Source organism: Hydractinia symbiolongicarpus, chromosome 5, assembly GCF_029227915.1.
Source record: "Hydractinia symbiolongicarpus strain clone_291-10 chromosome 5, HSymV2.1, whole genome shotgun sequence".
Classification (NCBI taxonomy): Eukaryota; Metazoa; Cnidaria; class Hydrozoa; order Anthoathecata; family Hydractiniidae; genus Hydractinia; species Hydractinia symbiolongicarpus.
Genome location: NC_079879.1, coordinates 7,118,020 through 7,138,839, shown reverse-complemented (window position 1 = coordinate 7,138,839; position 20,820 = coordinate 7,118,020). Strand labels below are relative to the sequence as shown.

Sequence of the window (20,820 nt, the reverse complement as noted above, 5' to 3'; positions counted from 1 at the left end):
CACTGAAAGAAAACACACGAGACATAACATGGAACTGATAAAAATAACATAACAATTTAAAATGTACAAAATTTTAACATAGTTTTTAATAAGATGTGAATAAAATGATATATTTAAATGTAGAGCAGGCATAAAAAATAAAAAAATAAAACAAGATTCCATTATTATTATTATTATTATTATTTCATATTATTGTATTAAAAATTCAATCCACACTGAAACAGCTTTGATCAATCCTCAGAGATTGTGCTTGCTTCTATTTCAGTATTTAGAAGAGCTGTTTTCTCTCTCATGCAGCAATATTTGAAACTATCCCTGATGTGACTAAACACTTTTGGAGTTAAAAAACAAAACAAAACACAATTGACAGCACCTTGCAAGTTATCACCAATCGCCTATAAACAAAACAGACTCCTTAACATTAACAATTTATATTAACAAACGTCTTTTTCAAATATTTAAAAAATAAACATCATATATCATTTATTCCAACCAAAACTTCGCCGGAAAGTTTCTTTTCGGTACATGCAAAAAAACAAACAAAACAACAACAAAAGGAAACAACGGGATTTGAACACCATAAAAATTGCGCGCAAATGGGACTGTGACTGACGTCATAAAAATATTTGGCGCGTTAAATAACACAAAAATTTATTAGGGCAGCAGTGTTTTACCAAACAAGATGGTAGCTCACATACATATGAAAACTTACACTGGAATTTTGAACTAAATAACTTCTTACCTGCATATACAAAAGGATGTGATCCAATGTTAAACTGTAGTGATCCTTCCCATGAACGTACATAAAGAAACGTATCGTGCCCCAAATTCGTAAGAGTATCAAGCAAATAGGAATGAATATGAGCTTTCGGTCGGTATTCTTTGCTGCACTTACAGTACGATGACGACTAAATTGTGATGAACTGCTCTCCACACGCTCGTATTTCTTTATCTGAATATAAACATAACTAACTTACACTTACAACACACAAGGAGGAGGGACTGGAATGAGGATGGGAGGTGGGGTGGGGATAGTTAATTGCTCGTTCTAGAACTAAATTTAATGGATTTTAAACATATAGTTGGTATTTTAGGTAAATTTAAAGATTTGGATGATGTGGGATAAAGGGGATAAGCGCTGACATAAGCAAAAAATTATTGCAGTCATATTATCATATTAGATAATCAATTAGGTAGCTTTTTGCAACGTCTATCAGTGAAAAGTTTTTTTTTGTATATACATTGTTTTTCCCTGTTGTAGGATGCTGTTACTTGTAAACTACGCATTTTATTTATACAAGCTTTTTCACGATGAAATTAATAAGACGCGTTGCCATTATAACAGCTCTTAATAAATTATAGAGAATAACTGGTTCAGAAACTTTGCAAAGTAGATTTTAAAAAACACACAACATCCCTATTGAGTTCATTTTCATACCTTTTTTCGTATGTGTGACTTTATCTTTGTGTACAATATTAGTGATAACACATAGGATAATATCTCAATACCTTTACCATCTATTATCATCCACATGATTTGTTTATCTCGTTTGCCTGAATTAATTAGATAAATGAAATAAGGTAAAAAAGAACAAACTTGAACAAACTTTTGCAAATTTAAAAACTGTTTTTGAATTTCCGCGCCCGAAGGCGTAGGAAATTCTTTAAAACCGTCGTTTTTTTCTTTCGGAGCATTTTTTGAAAAAAAATTGACCCTGGGATTTTACATTCCTCCGTCCATAGATGTAAGCTTCATACCCAAGCTCCTTAACTACTGGGAAGTCTCGTATTGACGTTTCAGGCCAAAATTGGTATTTGTTTTCGACAAAATTTGGCACAGTTAACAAAAAAGTATGCTGAACATAATGGTGACATAATAATTTTGATTTTTGTCACCTAAATGTCATTAAAGGCCAAAATTGGTCCAAAAAGTGAAACTACTTTATTTTTACCAAAATTTGGCACAGTAAACAAATAAAGTATGCTGAACATGATGGTGACATCAAAATTTTGATTTCTTGTTACCTAAATGTCATTTTAGGCCAAAATTGGTCCAAAAATTAAAACTACTTTATTTTTGACAAATTTTGGCACAATTAACAAAAAAAGTATGCTGAACATAATGGTGACAACAAAATTTTGATTTTTGTCACCTAAATGCCATTTTAGGCCAAAATTAGTCCAAAAATTAAAACCACTTTATTTTCGTCTAAATCTGGCACAGTTAACAAATAAAGTATGCTAAAAATGATGATAGTACAAAAGTTTGATTTTTTGTCACCTAAATGTCATCTTAGGCCAAAATTTATCCAAAAATTAAAACTGCTTTATTTTCGACAAAAATTGACACAGTTAATAAAAAAAGTATGCTGAAAATGATGGTCACATCAAAATTTTGATTTATCTTCAGAGGTTCATGCACCAAACCCCTTCGAATGTTTGGCACAATAACACAACGAATTAGCAGGTTTTCATCAAATATTTTGGTAGCGCGCGGAAATTCTTAGATCCCCCAGGGCTTCTTGTTTATGATAAGTTCAGAAAATTATTGAACATTATTTTTAAACAAATTATTGCAAATTCAAAAAAGGGGTTAATTAAAAACATTGGCTATCTAAATTGGGGCAGTGTTAACTCTGAAAAAAGTTTGTTTCTGTTTGTTACTACTCTCTCACAACAAAATGCGTTAAAATAAAAAAAATAAAAAATTAGCTATCTTATCTGCAGCTGTTTTTCAAAACTGGAGTTGTTGCAAGAACTTTTGATTTTGTGGGCCAAACTTCTGCAGTTGTTCGAATTCCGAAAAACTAGGGGAATAAAATAAATTGTTTTTAAGAATGTGCAATATAATTTTTGAAAAAAGGGCTAAAAAATTAAAGAGCCACAAGTAAAAAATAGAGAAAGAATTATGTACCTGTTTCAAGATCAATCCAGCACCAGCCGGATGATGTGTCATCTTTACTGTTTCCTAACACCTGAAGATTGATGGCCACCACATTGATAAGGAGGGGTAACAACCAGCATAATATATGAAACCAAGGTCGGGCAAGTTTTTCAGCTAACTCTTGATTTTCCTTAACCAAAGTGATATACAAATAAACACCCAACATAACCGTCCATAAAAATGATGACAATACAAAAGTTGAGCCAATAAAACTTTGAACTTGGCATGGCACATCGACTCCTGTGTTTGGCGGAATAAAAAACAAGCCAACCAAATTTGCAGTGACTGTTAGAAAATCAGCTATGCTTATGCAAACAATTATATGACGAGAGGTTGTGTGTATGTCTCGAAATGCAGCATATGTGATAAAAGTTATTAAGCTGCCAATAATTGACAAGCCTGATGATATGACCAACAAAATTGTATTTTGTCTTCCCATAGCCCACAATCTTGTTTTAGGCGTTGTTGCCAAAAAGTCTTTGTCAAACATTTTGCCTTTATGTTCTTCTAAAACAAGATCATAAGAAAAATAATATCATGAGAATATACGAATCAAAAAACAAGAAAATATTTTTGCATATCTCTTATATTAATTTGCTGTGTCTGTGTATATCTCTTTTGCAAATAGAATTTTTTTAAGTTCAATTACCTAGTTGACAAATTAGCTCCTTCATGCTGTTACTACATTAGTTGACATCAGTAACTTAATTATTATCAGTTAATCATGCACTGAACTTTAAAATTTAAATTCTTTTTGCATAATGACAGGCTTTTTGCTGACATCATTAAAATTATATTTTTCTACATATATCTAAGTACAGGCCTGGTCGGGAAATTTACTGCTAAATCGCTCACGTAAATTAATCTGGTGAGCGATCCACGTGCGATCACAAAAGCTCGTGCAAATTAGTTTGCGTGAGTGGTCAATGAAACAAAAAGTTACGACATGCACATGCTTGATCTGTAAAATAAAAATTTATTTCTGCAGATGCAGGAATGCCAGCCTTAAAACGAAACCCAATAAAAATGAATTTTGTAAAACGTATTAACCACAAGTGCAAAGTTGAGCGCGACGATGTGTTGGCAGATTTTTGGCTATATTTTTAAAACTTTATTCAACATGTTTTTTCTTTGGTATGCATCACAAGAACATTCGTCCGAAAGCTGTATTAAGGTACAGGGCACCTAACCTCTCCCATGCTCTGATTATATTTAACTTGCATGGGTGCGCACTCTTCTCACAGTATTCTCTGTGACGATAAAGGTCGGACTGACTTGTGGCATGGTTCCAAATGGTCTTCCGTTTTTCGTTCGAGTCTCAGTGTAATGCACCAGCCGAGCATAAGAGTGTCAGCATGAAGGAAAGGAGCCGACCTTAATGTTCTCTTTACCTCATGTTCTTCATAATAACACGATCGTTCTTCATAAGCTTTGTGTTTTTGGTGGTGCTTATTTAGTAGATTCTCTTAAAATGTGAAAAAAATATATCGTAGGATCTCTAGAAAATTCTGATAAATAGTCTCTTACGTGAGCGATAAATCGCTCGCGTAAACTTTTTTGCGCGTGTGTGGGCGTGTGCGGGTGTGATCGCACGCGTCTTCTGACCAGGCCTGTAAGTACAACTGACTCTATTAGTAGCCATACATTCGATGTTTTAAGAAGAAATGACCATGTAAATCAACTGCAGTGAAATTAAAATCAAGGCTTTAGTACCCAGTCGTCCATTGATTACACAACTTATATCATGAGTCAATTTTGTGTCTTGTACAAATACTGACACGGTTTGGACTTGTGTTTTACTGCCCACACCAAGTATTCCATCTTTTATGGGTGCTTGTAGGGTTATTAAAAGAGTGATTGATAAGTTACTTAGAGAAAGAATTGATATAGATAAGATACAATTTGGTTTTGTTCCAGGGCAGGCACCACAGATGCAATATTTTTACTCAGACAGCTTCAGGAAATTATTTAGGAAAGAGAAACTCTATTTTGCCTTTGTAGATTTAGAGAAAGCTATTAGTAGCCATACATTCGATGTTTTAAGAAGAAATGACCATGTAAATCAACTGCAGTGAAATTAAAATCAAGGCTTTAGTACCCAGTCTTCCATTGATTACACAACTTATATCATGAGTCAATTTTGTGTCTTGTACAAATACTGACACGGTTTGGACTTAGTGTTTTACTGCCCACACCAAGTATTCCATCTTTTATGGGTGCTTGTAGGGTTATTAAAAGAGTGATTGATAAGTTACTTAGAGAAAGAATTGATATAGATAAGATACAATTTGGTTTTGTTCCAGGGCAGGCACCACAGATGCAATATTTTTACTCAGACAGCTTCAGGAAATTATTTAGGAAAGAGAAACTCTATTTTGCCTTTGTAGATTTAGAGAAAGCTTTTGATAGAGTGCCACATAAAGTTATTTGCTAGGCTATGAGAAAATTAGGTGTGGTAAGTGGCTAGTTATGATGGTACAGTCTATGTACAGCAATGCTAAAAGTCGTGTCAGGATTAACGATTCACTTAGTGAAGAATTTAGTGTAAATGTTGGTGTACATCAGGGTCCTTTGTTGTTTTTTCTAGTCTTAGAAGCGCTGTCAATGGAGTTCAAAACAGGTTTTCTATGGGAGTTATTGTATGCAGATGATTTGGTTCTCATAGCAGAGTTGGTGGAAGAATTAGTTGAAAAGTTTGAGAAGTGAAAGAGAAAGGACTAGAAGAGAAAGGGCTAAGGGTGAACACAGCAAAGTCTAAAGTCATGATTAGTAGCATTGCAGCCAAGTGTGACCTTGTAGTTGGAAAGTGGCCTTGTGGAGACTGCAGGAAAGGGGTTGGTAGTAACTCAATTTTTTGTCAGACTTGCAAGCATTGGGTACATAAGAAGTGCAGTAGTATTGGTGGAAGGTTAAGAGCTGACATTCAGTTTGTATGCAAGCGTTGCAAAGGTTAGATTATAGAGAGAGAGCTTCAATGACGTACAACAATGGCTCGTTAAAGATAGTTGAGAACTTCTGTTACTTAGGTGATATGTTGGGCAGTGAAGGTGTTGGAAGAAGTGTTACTTGCAGGATAGGTTCTGCTTGGAAAAAAGTTCAGAGAGTTACTTTTTTTGTTGACTAGCAGAGTCTTGCCAATTGAGTCAAAAGGTAGGTTGTATGAGGCCTGTGTAAGAAGTGTTATGTTGTACGGTAGTGAGACATGGGCAGTGAAGCAGGAAGATCTTGACCTTTTAGAAAGGAATGATATGAGAATGGTTAGGTGGATGTGCAACGCCAGTCTGAGAGACAGAAAGAGTCCACATAAGCTAAGAAGCAGGCTAAGTCTCCGTAGAATAAAAGATGTTATCCAGATAAGAAGATTGAATTGGCTGGGGCACTTGGAAAGAATGGAGGAGGATAATTGGGTAAGAAAGTGTAGAGACTTGATAGTTCCTGGGGCAAAGCCCAGAGGCAGACCGAGAAAGACTTGGCAGGAGGTTATAAGGACAGACTTGATACAGAGGAAGTTGAGTTTAGATCTAACACAGTCTAGATCAGATTGGAAGAGGTCATTAATATACCCCGTCCAACCCATGCTAGCATGGAAAACGGACGTTAAGCCGAGAATGATGATGAAGATGATGATTACATCTGGATGCCCTTGCTAGCACCAACCATTCACAGACTGGACTGGGAGTTTTTTAAAGTGACACCATCACTATGAGGTATTTCATGGGACTTCATGTGATCGCCCCTTTAAATTAAAGTATGGTGGAGGACGTTCAACTCCTCTCTTGTCTCTTAAAGAGATCCTTCGCCCTATGAGATCACAAGAATTTATCAAAAACAGTGAATCTTGCTGCAAATAAAGGTAGTTGTTGTGGAACCGTTTTTCTAATCAATTAAGGAAGCACTCCTCCTAATTATAAAAGAGAAGGTTGCATGGCAAAATCTAGGCAACAACACATTTGTAAAGATTTATTCACAACATGTTGTAGCTGTGGCTGATTAATGAGACCCTTGTGTACAATCTTAGATTTGCACACAAAGAACCATAGGTGAAGATGATTAACATAACTGTGGTGCCAACGGATATGCAAACCCAGGCAAAGGTTTGTTACATGTATGTGAAGGTAAAAACGCAACTGTATATAATGGCTCAGAAGCATCCGAAAACTAGTCAAGTCAATACTTCTTAGCATGGTTCAATGTGGATAACAACCACAAGACTCATCCGTATTAGAGATACAAAAATGGCAGGATGATGCGACCAGGCACCACTACTTTGTTAAGAGCTGCCATTGATTTTGTTTGTAAAATATTTTCTTGTAAAAATATCCCACAAAAAGTATCAAAAAACTGATGTATTTTCTTAACTCTTTTTTATGATATGATCTATAGCAAATTGTTTGACAAATTCTTCAACGATATACATTTTATTCTTTGCCATAATTACCCATTTTTAAGCAAAAAGGGCTTTTTAAACATCCTTGCTAGCCTAAAAAACCCAGAAGATCGGGCCTAGCTCTAAATAAAATGTGGAGTGTTTTTGTTTCTTAAAAGTCGTGAATTCAGATTTTACGTTTACACAGGTTACTTTAACCTTCACTACTTTTTTCTTTACAAAAACAGTTTACTGTTTTTACTGCGGTTTCGGTTTTGACGTCCATTTTTTGTTTACCTTATCTCGCCCCACGTGACTAAAATGTTTCTTCGATGGGCCAGACCCAGATCCTGGATTGTGGAGAGGGGTTGCAGGGATGGGCTTCTCTGCTGGGAGAATAGCGCTAGGTTGTGAATATCGTTTTTTCTAAGGTCAAATTGTTAGAATTCAGAACTATAGCTAACTTTATCCTCAGAGCTTCTCTCTCACTTTCTAATATATGCACTCCAATGCTGTAGCTACATATCAGAAAGAAGCCCTGCGATCTGTCTTCCGAGGGATAGAGGGGATACAAAACGAGCTGTTAATTTTTGATTTTAATGACCTGCACAAAAGTTAAGCTTTAAAGGGTTGAATGGGATCTTGATCGTATTTTCACGCTAGGGAATGATCTTTACGTCAACCTAGGTTACACCAGTCAATATCTTGCTTTAGGGCCTTTTTATATGAGAACCGGGTAACTCACCTATCGAGTTTTCCGGTATAGCGGGATAATATCAAATCGGCTTTATATGTAAATTTGTCATTTTCCATCCCGGGTTTAAATGAAGAAAAATTAGCGGGAAATTAAAAGTGGCGGGGTGAGTATGTAAACAAATATCGCTTCCATCAACAGAAAAAAGAAAACAGCGATACTGTTTATGCTTGAAACAACTTTGTTATCACTATTTTTTAAGGAGATTAGTCTCATTGAAATTTTTAAAAGCATGTACAGTAATAAATAAAAGTAATAAAATTATTTATATATTATATAAAAACGAGTTAAAAAAAATTTTCCGTGAAGATGATGTAGACTAAAAAGATTCGAGAAGGAGATAGCTGCGAGAACGAAAAAGAGAGGACTGTTGGGGACTTGATGCCTAATGTGTGCCAGCGATTAGAACAAACAAACAACAAAAATAAATATTGAAACAACAAACAATATAAAAAAACAATATAATAACTAAAACAGAATGTCAAAGCCTGGCTTCGTCACATGCGAAGCTGAAGTCATCAGCTGGCTCCACGTTAACCTTCACAAAACGACTACCCCTCAGACACAACAAAGCAGAACGCATTATTACAAAACTTAATTTACATCTTATCCATGACATTATTCGATCATACTTTTGTCCCGTCTTGTTAGCAATCTTTTCAGCGAGATGTTTGTGAAATATGGTACCTTCTTGACTCATACCTCCATTAATGGAAAAAACAAGTGGAGTGAATGAGCCATGTTCAAGGCTGATGACGCGGTCGTTATATTTCCTCTTCTTTTCGCTCTCGTGATTCCTATATATTGCTGCTACTGGAATGTTCGCTTGTGAGTTGGAGTTGACATTGGTAATTCGAACGTCGAAATAAGCGGATTGTCCCGGACGCCAAAAACCGCGAGCTCGTATATCTAGTCGGGCTTCATCATTTTCAACCGGTTGTAGTTTCGGTTCAATTTCAACGTCATTGCATGCCATTTTAAGAAGGTTTGCCTCAAAATCTCTTACGTTGTCGTGACGAATAGAAACAAATCCTCCCTTTTTGCAGTTCACGGCATGATTCGTATCGAATGGTTGTCCACATGCACACTTTGATGGTAAGTTCTTGACTTTGCGATTATATCTTAAAGCCAATGCATCACGGAATTCGTCCTTTGATAAATCAAATCCTTGGTCTTTCAGGGGGAGGACAGTAAGCCAACTTGATGCGCCTTTTTCGCAATTCTGAGAAAGAACTCTTGACAATTTATTATCAAGTTCACTGATTACATTCTCACGTTCTTGTCTCTGTAAGCTGTGACTAATTCCGTTCTGTCATGGCGAACTTGTCTTACAGTTTCTTTTGAAGGGATGTCGTTACCTTGAGATACAATCACTTCAACAAGGGGTGCAGATATGGCCAATGATGAACTACAATCAATTTTCGCTTTTTGAGTCAACACAGGTATGCCCATTCCGCCATCTCGAATTGGTAATTTGAACAGTTTACGATCAGTTTCAGATATGGTCTCTCCAAATAAAGCAGGCAGGAATTCGTCCTCGATGACTTTATCAAGTGGTGTGAGGAAATCCTCCATATTTGGAATAGTTCTCATAAAATAATTGAATTTATGCATTTCGCCATGAGTATAAGCAGCAAATGCGGCTTGTGGTTCGCTAATTGCGATCTCAGCTAATTTTCTCATTTCATTGCACCACTGATCCACTTTTTCCGTTGCATACTGCTTTTTATAATCTGCACTACCAATTACAGCTCCTAAGTGACGTTTTCCATCTATTGTGTATTTAATAGAGGAGCCACTAAATTCTTTTTTGGCAAGTTCGAGTACCCTATCGTCCTTCGCTATTAACCACGATTTCGATTCATTAACATGGTATCCGTATTTGCGTCCTTCAGATATCACTAAGTTCCACCATCGGAGTAAACCGTTCACAGTGCCAGCACCTGTAGCATCGTCCGCCAACCAGACCTGCTTTACGGAAGCGATAGATCTCAATCGATCCTGTATAATAACGGTACTGATCGCGTAAAAGGACATAGCAAGATTGTCTCCCTGAGTTGTGCCTTCTTGTGATAATAACTCAGTTTCATTTCGTACAATAAGTCTTGATGCCTTTCTGTAGGTATTGATTAGTATCGTGGCAAAGTGTGGACAAGTATATTGTACATTATGAAGTGCAACATTACGGTTTAGTGTGTTGAACGCATTACTCGCATCTACCAGTATGACAGCCTCGCATTGTTCAGTCTCGAAAATAGTTCTCATCGCATGAATAGCAGCTTCGGCGCCACTTTCGACACCTGTGGCGACTTGAAGTGGACCTGCGGCTATTTGTATGTCTTTTTTGAGAGTCCAGCCGATGGCTTTGCCCATTATACGGCGCAACGTCTCACCAACTCCAATGGGTCTGACAGCAGGGTTTTTGTTCAACGGGATTAAATTACATGCGACAAGAGAATCGATTGTATTAGGGTCTACAATTGTGGTAGCTAATTTTCGAGTCAGAGTTGCGATTTGTTCTCGAAGCTCTTTTCCTTCCTGTTTGAACTTGTTGTTAACCAGCATATTTTTAAATTGGTCGGCATCCACCTTTGAAGGTCCTGCTGCACCTCGTGTTTGCTTTGCAGCTATTCTTATGAGGTCTTCGTTGATGTTGTCGAAGTATGAATCTTGCAGCTGATGGTCCTTGTAATAAACTATTTGGTAGTATAGTAGCTGGAGACGGATGTTTTGCTCGAAGTTCTCTTATTGTCTCGTCATCAGCAGGTAACACGCCAGAGTCATTATTTTCAGATAGAAATTTTATGGCTGCGCTGACCTTTCCCTCCATCATAAGCTTTGCAAAAATTCGGGAAACGTCTGCTTCGGTTCTCATTTTACTACTTCTAAGTCTTTTCTAAATGGTTCGTCCCTCTTTTAACAGTAGTGTAATATTTCCTCCTCTCCAGAGTTGTAAACGTTCGTCTAATTTTGCAGCGTGTTCTTTCGCTTTACTTTGTCTGGAGGGTTTTTGAAGAAGCAGACTAGGCAAGACCATGAACGTTTTAATGGAAACGGGTTTTAACTTCGTGTCTCTGTTAAATTGGTCTAGCCAATAGGACAATTCGCGTATGAAAACCTTCCCAGCTTTTCCAGACGGGAGCATGAAAAGATTTTTACGCCATTTAATGATCTCGTTGTATGCGTTATTTAGCTGAGTTTCATAAACGTCTGCTGGTATTTGCGGAAAATAACTTCTGTGTACCATTAATAAGGAATAAAGCCTTCTTCTCTCGATGTTCTCCGTTGAAAATCACAATTTAACCAGTTTCTCTTAACCACTTGAAAACACGTCCTCCTCTTGATACAAGATGATAGTTTTTTTCTATTAGTTATTTCTTAATTTTTTTAAAATTACCATCATTTCAGACCAATTTAAATATTATTTATTTAGATATATTATGGGGCTATTATTTATCTCCCACACACTTGAAATAGGATAAAAAATTAATTTTGATCATTCTCAATTATAATTTCAGTGAAACCTGGTGTTTTCAGCATGTTTCATGACTTTGTTGTCTGTTGTCACTATGATACAAAAACAAATATATCCATTGATTTGCATTAATAGTGATAATTATTTGCTCTTCTAAAGCTTACATAAACTTTTTCCGTACTTAGCCACCGGGTTTTTCTGTTTACATGGACAAATATCCATCCCGTTTAACCGGAATCCCGGCTCATTTGCCCGAGATCTCGGTTGACCGAGTTTCCCGTCGTAACCGGGGCGACACGAATATGCACCATATAAACACGGCTTCATTATTCAGCGTTCTTTCGCAAATACCGAGATCTCGGTCATGCGGGATATCTCGGTGGACCGAGTTTCCCGGTCTCATATAAAAAGGCCCTTAGACGAACTGCCCAATTCAATTGCAACCGAAAACGGGAATATTCAAATTGAAAAGTCAGATTCCTATTTATTTGAACTTTCGAGAAATAGTACTTCCTTTCTCCGTGCCCAGTAGTATGCCAATTATCTCACGCTATCTCGCAGTGGAAACCAAGCATAAGAAGTGAGACGATATTTGAACTCGTTATTCAGAGGAAAGTGGGTTAATTTTACTATCTTAAAGCGAAAGAAAACTTTCTTTCTTACTTTCGTGGATAAACAATTCTCACTCACAGATTTAAAGTTCTCAGTCGCGCTGACCTCAAGGCCTAAGGGCCTCTAGTTTTAACTGAAACATGGAAGAAAATTTTGATGGGCAGTTTTTGGCCAGCGAATGGTTTTCCGTAACTCTCGCTACAGGAAAACACATATCGCAAGTAAGTAACTTTTTCCTATCGCCAATCACAAAGCATTCTTTATGATTTATAATTTTTTTTCTATTATTTTTCTAGTGTCAAAATTTGAAAAGGATATGGGTAGAGTCACGTGCTTCAGGGACAATTCAAGACTTGTGGTTGTCAACTGTCGAGCAAGTTGGAACGGAACTGACAGAATATACTCTTCTTTGCGCATACACTATCCCCGAAACAAAGGAACGAATCATGCCCAGGAGACACCGTCATATATGCCTCTCCAAATAGTTATTAGTAGTTATGTTATCTGGTTTGTATTGGGTAAGACAGAAAACGAAAAAGAAACAGTTGTAGAATTTGAAATTCCCAGAGTAAACGCATTTCAAAAAATTATGTCTGAAAAAAAGAAAACGCTTCCGAAAATTGAAACTTCAACAGCTAAAGGCCTCTTATATAATGACGTTGTAGTTGTTGTATAATGTTGTTGTCTAATGACGAATCGTTTAGAATATTCTACAATGAACTTGATAGTATGTTGGAAGAGTTTGGAAAAGCGGCTGAAGATAGGAGGCATGAATTAGCCACCCACATGCCGTTTGCTGTGTCTGTTCCTGAAATGATCAGGAAGGTAATATTATTATTTATATTTGACGTCTTTTGAATACTTCGGACTGTGTATCTGCGTTTTTACACGAATTGGTCTGAACAACGTTTACATTTTTTCAATAATGTAGGTGAGAACAAGATTAGAAGAAGCTGGAAAGGGTGACGCAAAAATACCCAGTGAAGTGACAGTCAGGTACCAATTTATGCCTCCCTCAGAATCAAGAAAAAGTGCATTAGCCTATACGGGGCGTTTCGACGTGGTGTGCGAAATACAGAGGCGTCAGATACGAAAGCATCATGGGGACTCACACTACGTCAATTCATACTTTCTGTAAGATATTAGTATAGGCTTTCATTGTAATCTATCGTTACACGTTTTTTTAATTAGAAACCAGTCTATAAGAAACCTCAGGTCCAACATTGATAAACTTGTCGGCCGATGACAGCTGCAGCTGTGGAAACACAACCAAAAATAAACTCGCTTGTTCATGACATGATAATATCTCACCAAAAATAAATTATTTTGTGTGTTTCAGTAACTTGCGATCATGGTGTGTGGTGAATAAACAGCATTCAAGCCTGATATTCCTTGATGATAAAGCCAAATTACCCGTTGGTGAGCCAGGTAGATTTCGATATTTTGAACGTTGGCAGATGTACTCCATGTCAAAGCTATATGAATCCTGCTGAGCGCTGCATGTCTTAAATATTGGTCTTCAAGGGCTGTCACTTCAACGTGATGAAACTGAACCTTAAGAGGAAGTTATAAAGTCATGCAATTCGATGCAAAGCTTACGAGATGCTTCAAAGAAATCTGAAGGTCTGAAAGAAGCATACCTTACAGCAACGGATTCTTCTCGAATGATTGTGGGAAACTCCTTCAATTCATTAGAATTAAAAGGCAAACCAGTGGAATCGTTAACAAATCCAACCTACCATTAGAAAGGAAGAGGGTATTTCCTGCGCTATGGCGAAGTTATAAAACTATCCAAAGCTTGAAAAGTACTTTGAGCGTCATATGAAGGATGTTCTATATCTACTTCAATTTCGAAAGTGCGATGAACGTCTCTGCTGCATTAAACCGGTAGAGAATTTACCCCCACACATACCTGCACCTGTTCCAGAAAAAAGTGGCAATCATTATGTTAAATTTCGTAATTTATATGGACAGGTGGAAACAACAGAGCAGTATTGTTCTTCTCTCGCGCATACATCATCATCTAGAGAAAAAACTGCTCCAGGTGTGAAATATTTAACAAGCAGGGTGGTTGCGGTGTTGACATGTGCGCTTTGCGGCAAACCACGTTGCGTATATTCCCTTACCTCAAGCCTCAGTACCAATGGTCAGAAGCTGCTATATGATTTCATTTACTCGTGTGGGTCAAGCTTACCATCCAAAACCCTGTACACCTCATCAAAAATAAAATTTCAAAGCGTTGCGGAGCATTGTTACTACCTAGCTAAAATCCATCCGAAGCTGGTTTGCGCGCATTTTGGCTGCGAAGAAGTCATGGCAGATTCACAAAAGAAGCTACTAATGTCATACAAGGTAGTATATCCTGTATGCAGTACCTGCAAAGGTAAAGGAAAAGAAGAGATTTGCCCAGAAAAGTCAAAAAGGCCAGGAAAAGGACCAAAAGCTCCTACAAACCACACCGCTGCAGCTACTCCAGCACCATCTATACCATCTACTCCATCTTCTGTGAAAATTGACATGGTGGTGGAACCGGTAGATACAAAACGAAAAATACAATCAATGTTAGCATTTAAAGAGAAAGCCAAAATTAGCAGAAATGCGGCTGATGACGAAATGGTTTCTTGTCGTATGTAAGGATGACGATGACGCAAGTAGAAGTCGCATGATCAACCGGGTTGACTACGACATATGTAAAATGTGGGCCCACTTGACGTGTGCCAAGAACGCTGGATGATTGCACCTCAGAAGAAAAAATTAGTCGTGAAATATAGTTTTTTATTTGGTATTATAGTAGTTATCTTAGAAGATTTTAGGATTTAGAAATCTATATATATTTTTCTCTCGCTTAAAATTTATTTTCTGGCTGCCACTAAATAGTTTCTTGTTCGCCTCTTTTAACGGCCTTTTTATGCGCCGTAAGTAATGTTAATTTTTGCAAGGTGGTGGGCGTTACACCAAGTCTCTCGAGTGGCGGAATATTGCTGGCGTAAAAAGGGCCGATTAGGTAGTTTAAGTGTAACAAACATGACGGCACCTGACTTCGACTATGCGAGATGTTTAAGCAAAATAATGTAACCTTTTTTGAAAAAAATGTATCTTTTTTTTATGGCCGACCGACTGACCGAACTTTTTCTGAACCCTCAAAAGGACACTAACATTTTTTGTGTCACGCCTTATATTATGCTTATGGATTTACCGCACACATATATATACTATAACTAGACGAGGGGACCTGGCGTTAAAATGTCTGGTTTAGTCACAAGTAACTGTGTTACCTGGCATTAAACGTCTGGTGAAGCGATTAATAGAAAATGTAAACTGTGCCACACAGCGCTTTAGTACAAGTATGCAGTATATTGTAAATCGTGTGAAGCACACACAGCATTAAGGTGTTAAGGTGTAATATATTTTTCAAAAAATAACTTCCTGCAAGAATATAGTTTGTATGTTGTGCCCATCATAGCTAATTTTCTTAAAGCGTTCCCAGCAAAACTGTAAAAATGAATTTTAATCCAGCGTGATCGCTTAGTACAGGTAAACAATGTCGCACATTCATATAGGTTTAATACTATTTTAAAAAGCAGACAGTAAACAGCTTGTTGTAACCCTACACAGCTAAAACAATCACTCAGAATTTTATTTTGTAGAAAAAACACAGATTATAACCTCTTTTAACCCTCTTAAAGCAAATATAATCCTGCAACATTTTATAGGAAAAGTTCCCGTAAAAGATCAAAAATTATGTGTGACATCCGATAGGTGTAATACATTTTCCACAAAAATTATTGCAACTTTATTACAAGCTCGTGAGCTTGTATTAAAACGCAAATGTGTCCTACAAGAATGGAAATTTTTGCCTCTCTGAGCACCGACACGGGAGTAGTCGTGTGTTCGAATCTCATCTTGGTAACTATTTTTTCTTTTTTTTTCTTTTTACTATCTCGCGCGCGAGGACGTGTTTACAGACTGACCTAACGAAAATGGAAATTTCGAGAAATTTTCTATCAATATTATTGCCTATCCGAATAGCAAAATATGTCGTGTCTAACTTCAGCTTTTTATACACTTTTTTGGCGAGGTTGTTTGCGTATATCATACGTCTTGTTTAAATAAAAACAGCGAAAACAGCCCGTTGTTACCCAGTCCAGCTAAAAATCAAACAGCAGGATATGTTTATTTTGTAAAGAAGTTTTCATGACAGTAGGATAAAAAGCTCTTATTCCAAATTGAACAAAAACTTTAAAAGAATAGCAATTAATTAGGCTAGCTTGGGGTTAGCTAGAGCTGCAGTTAAGCATAATATCCCGCATTGGTGTAAAGATCAGGTCAAGCTACAGAAACAGAAATTAATATACGTATATATACAGGGAAATTAAATAAGAAATAATGAATATGGAAAATATTTGCAAATTTTCAATGCATGTTTACGATTGCATGATAACTGCTCGTCAGTATTTAAAACGCCTCCGTAATAACAAATATTCATGTTAAAAAAGTTCGATATATTTAATATATAATATAAATATATTGAAATAAGTTTTTGTAACTTGAGCCACACTGGTGTATACTCAGCGTCAGGGTTAAAAAGATGATTTTCAGATGTGCCTAAAATTAGCTACAAGCGTCCACAAATGGCTCTCCACTCTCACTGAATGTTTAGGCCGTCATCAAAAATATGTTGTGTTCGCTTCCTCCGACCGACTCACTTTTGGTAATAAAAACCCGAGTCGGTAAGTCGGAAAAAGACCGAGAAAAGATTTCGCGCGATATTTTTCAAAAAGAAATTTTTTTTCGCCAGAACTAATTTATGCAAAATTGACAAAAACTCGTGAAAATTAATTTTGGTAAAAAATAATTTCTTCAGGGCACTCCTGTGGCTACTGACAGCTTCAAGGGCGGCGAAAAAAGGTTCTGCATACGATGTCGCCGAGCGGCGCTTTACTGTCTTGGCCATGGAAACGAATTTTGCCCCCATCTGAAAATCCCGGGAAAGAATACGCCCGACCGACCGACTCAGTTTTGCGGGGTCTTTAGGACGCAAACATAACATATTTTTTATTGTTAGCCTAGCTATGTTGCTGATTTTATGCTGGCTAAATAGCTAATTTTATGCTACCTAAATTGGTAGTTTTATCCCAGTTAAGTAGTTAATTTTATGCTAGTTTTATGCTAGCCATATGGTACTGTTTTATGCTAGCTAGAAACACTTAAAGCAGCTATAGCTATATGTTATCTAAGATGTATTATTATTCTAGCTAAGTCGGCAGTTATATGCTAGCTAGCTTTAGGTGTAGGTGAGGCTAAGAAGGGGTTCATTACATGTAAAAAATTAGAGATATCTGTACATACCCTTTCTTCGTTTTCTTTAAAATGCCCTTCCGTTCATTACGAGTCATTGGCAGTCATTTTTTATTTTAGTTTGCTCGTACCCAGACCATATGCCTTTGTTATTCAACTGTGCTTAGAAGAAGTGACCGCGGCTACGCTTGAGTGTCTTGTGCCGTTGAGCAGAAGTTGCACAAATAGTAAAGCAATTATGTATGATCGAAATGGAGAAAGTTAATCAATGTGCGGCGATAGAAGCTCTAATGTCCTGTAGGTTAATACCATGAGATAAATCTCCAGGACTGAGACCTATTGGAGACCTATTGGAAAGTCTTAAGAAGAAGGATGGGAAAATGTGTTATGGCTGTCCTGAAGAAGGATGTTTGAGAAGCTGCTGGTAATTTGCAGTTGTGTGCAGTTTATAAATATTCATGCTATGAATAACATCTTCAACAGTCACGATTGTGAAGGAGTCTTACAGATTGATGCCAAAAATGCTTTTAACTCACTCAATAGATATGTGATGATTCATAACATTAAAATCATTTGTCCAGCAATAGCTACGTACGTATCAAGCTGCTACAGCACACCTGCTAGATTTTTTGTTCTTGGTGGAGCAGACATCTTATCTGAAGAATGGATAACGCAGGGCAACCCAATTGCCATGGCTGTATACGCTCTTGGAATCACACCATCGATATCAACAATAAACAGCTCATTTTTCTACACATCACATTCTTCAGATTCTTCAAACACGACAAAGCAGGTGACATACGCTGACGCTCTAACTGGGGCTGGGAAGCTTAAAGAATTAAGTCAATGGTGAGATTTGCTGGTTCTACATGGTCCATCGATTGATTATTATGTTGTAAAGCACAAGCACTTAGAATCTGCGGAATTATCTTCAAACATATGAGAATAAAAATCACCAAAGAAGGTAGTAAACATCTCGGGGCAACCATTGGTACGCAGACATTCAAAAACAATTTTGTCAAGCAAAAAGTTGAAGAATGGGTTGCAGAGATTAAAGTTCTTTCGCGCATTGCAAGAGTGGACCCACAATCAGCGTTATGTGCGTGGAAGATCACCTACATCATGAGAACTGTTCCTGAAGTTAAATCCTTACTTTAGGCGGTAGAAGATCGCATTAGGACAATTTTCCTTCCAGTATTAATGGAAGGACACATTTGCAACGATCCCGAACGATTATTGTTGTCTCTACCTCCGAAGTATTGTGGTATTGGTGTTATCAATCCTGTTTCACTCTGCAAAATAGAATACAACAACTGCAGACAAGTTACAAAAGCGGCTTCCAACAATGTTTTTTAAACAACGAAAAGTCAATCGCAACAAAGAAGATGAAACGCGAAAAGTCAAGAATCAGATTCAAGTCGATAAAAAAAAAACGAAATGAAGAACAGTTACGAGCAACGAATCACAATTGCGTACACTTCATTGTTTAACAGAAAGCAGTGCATAAAACTGTTTGACAGTCCTCCAGTTAGAAAAATATTGTTTTACATTAGATAAAGGATTGTTCTGGGATGCTATTTGCTTGCAATACAGCCTACCACTTACCAGATTACCGGAACGATGTGCATGCGGTTCACCATTTTCTGTGCAGCATGCACTGAGTTGTCATACTGGAGGATTCGTTGCAAGGCGACACAACGAATTAAAGGATATTACAGCTCAGCTATTGTCTGAAGTGTACAAAGACGTTGAAACATGAGAGGATTGCATCCAACAATCAACAAGATGAAGCGCGTGTAGACATTTCAGCCAGAGATTTCTGGTGCTATGGACAGAGAGCGTATTTCGATGTAAGGGTATTAAACCCACAAGCTCGATGCTATAGCAAGATTTCTATGGAAAAAGCGTATGACACGAACGAAAAGTCAAAGAACAGAGCATGTAATGATACAAACTGAAAATGGTTCGTTTACACCACCTGTTTTTAGCGCTACTGGAGGAATAGGACGAGAGAGTCGCAGATTTTACGCTAGCAGAGCATGTATCGCTAAAGAAGAACAAGAAATTTAGTGCAACTGTTAGTTATATACGAACAACAGTTAATTACAGTCTACTAAGATCGATGATTCTGTCCATCTGTGGATCACACACGCACAAAAAGAGGTGATTTATCGAGATGCCCGATATCGAACTAGTGCACAAAGAAGCAGGTGCTTTTCGATAACTTAATCCTGATTATTTCTAGAACTGTAGTGTCAACTTTTAAATGTTTAGTGTTATCTGTCCACGCTTAATGTTTCTATATGTGGTTTCTTTATTGTAATGATATGATTCTTTTTGAAATATATTATATCAGAGTCAAAAAAAAAAGAAAAAAAGTGTCTTGTGCCCCAAACGCCTATCGGGTTGGTCCAACTCAAAATTTCATCAATGGTAAGGAAAATGGCAGAAATTTTAATTACGCCCGCACTGTTGACATCAGAAAATGGGCTTCTCTGCGCTTAGTTCGCTTCGCTTAGCTCCGCAATAAGGACTGATACGACATCGTAAATCATCGACACACAAATATAACTTAAAGTCACAGAAAAGTACCCAGCCATTTCTTCTAAATTATATTTTAGGCACAAACATACCAAATATTTGAATACAAGGCCCGTGTTGGGGCAACAACTTCAAAATCTCCATATAGAGGTATTTAATTGCCTTCATTTTTAGAAAACGCAGCTGTACAGGTTGACTAATATTTTTACCAAACTTTTTTGGTGATTTTTTTTTACTATTAAGTATTAGAAATTCGAATATTTACTCCAAACCAGACCAAAAATAGGAATAGAGATGGAGACGTTGGGTGTACATGTTCCTCGTTTATGTAATGTACTTTCGTTAACTTTTGGGATATATATAACAGTGGTTGAAATAAGAGCCAAAATTTGAAGAACTTGCCCAAACAAGTATTCAAGAGCTTTGTTTCCATGTTGTCACACACTCCGAACTTGTCAACGCTCCCAACGTTTTTAGGTTACTTGGTTAGATCTAAGAGCTTACACGGTACTAAATGTTGCGAACGTCAGCAAGCTAAAATTTTGCCATTTATGGACGTGTTAGATTTTTCAATACTGTGCACGATTTGTGAAAAGCACGGCTAGCGCATTTCCGACGCGATTTACCCACGAATATAATGTTCGGAATTGTAGGCTGCGGTTTTAAAATTGAGACGTATCTAACTTAACTTGATAATTCTCGGGAATTTTAATAATATTTGCGAAAATTTCAGGAAAGTTTAATTTGCGAAAATGTTTTATAAATTACTAGACACGACGTATTTACTAAAATAAAAAAAGTTATTTTTCATCGTGAAATTGTAGTCTTTT

At 37.0% G+C, this 20,820-nt stretch overlaps 2 protein-coding genes across 3 annotated transcripts in view; one reads left to right on the top strand and one right to left on the bottom strand.

Annotated features, from left to right (window-relative positions):
- Positions 1–24: 24 nt before the first annotated feature.
- LOC130644474 (G-protein coupled receptor 157-like) lies at positions 25–3,882 on the bottom strand. The gene is made up of 4 exons (XM_057450103.1): positions 2,915–3,882; positions 1,439–1,554; positions 743–952; positions 25–395 (listed from the first exon to the last, which is right to left on the bottom strand). Exons 1-4 carry the CDS (start codon positions 3,432–3,434, stop codon positions 231–233), a joined length of 1,011 nt encoding a protein of 336 aa, XP_057306086.1. The 5' UTR covers positions 3,435–3,882; the 3' UTR covers positions 25–230.
- Positions 3,883–5,691: 1,809 nt separating this feature from the next.
- Positions 5,692–20,820, top strand: part of LOC130644476 (uncharacterized) — a 60,516-nt gene continuing 45,387 nt past the window's right edge. For both annotated transcript variants that reach the window (XM_057450105.1, XM_057450104.1), the window contains exon 1: positions 5,692–5,893. In XM_057450105.1, coding sequence (XP_057306088.1) covers positions 5,707–5,893 — 187 coding nt within the window. In that variant the 5' untranslated portion in view covers positions 5,692–5,706. The remainder of the gene's footprint in view (positions 5,894–20,820) is intronic.

Excerpts from the sequence above, each read along its gene's own strand:
- LOC130644474 (XM_057450103.1), bottom strand. The coding sequence starts at position 3,434 with ATGTTTGACAAAGACTTTTTGGCAACAACGCCTAAAACAAGATTGTGG. Across the intron at positions 1,555-2,914 it reads CTGGATTGATCTTGAAACAG|GCAAACGAGATAAACAAATC; the intron begins GTACATAATTCT and ends TAATTAATTCAG. Across the intron at positions 396-742 it reads ACATCCTTTTGTATATGCAG|GCGATTGGTGATAACTTGCA; the intron begins GTAAGAAGTTAT and ends TTTTGTTTATAG.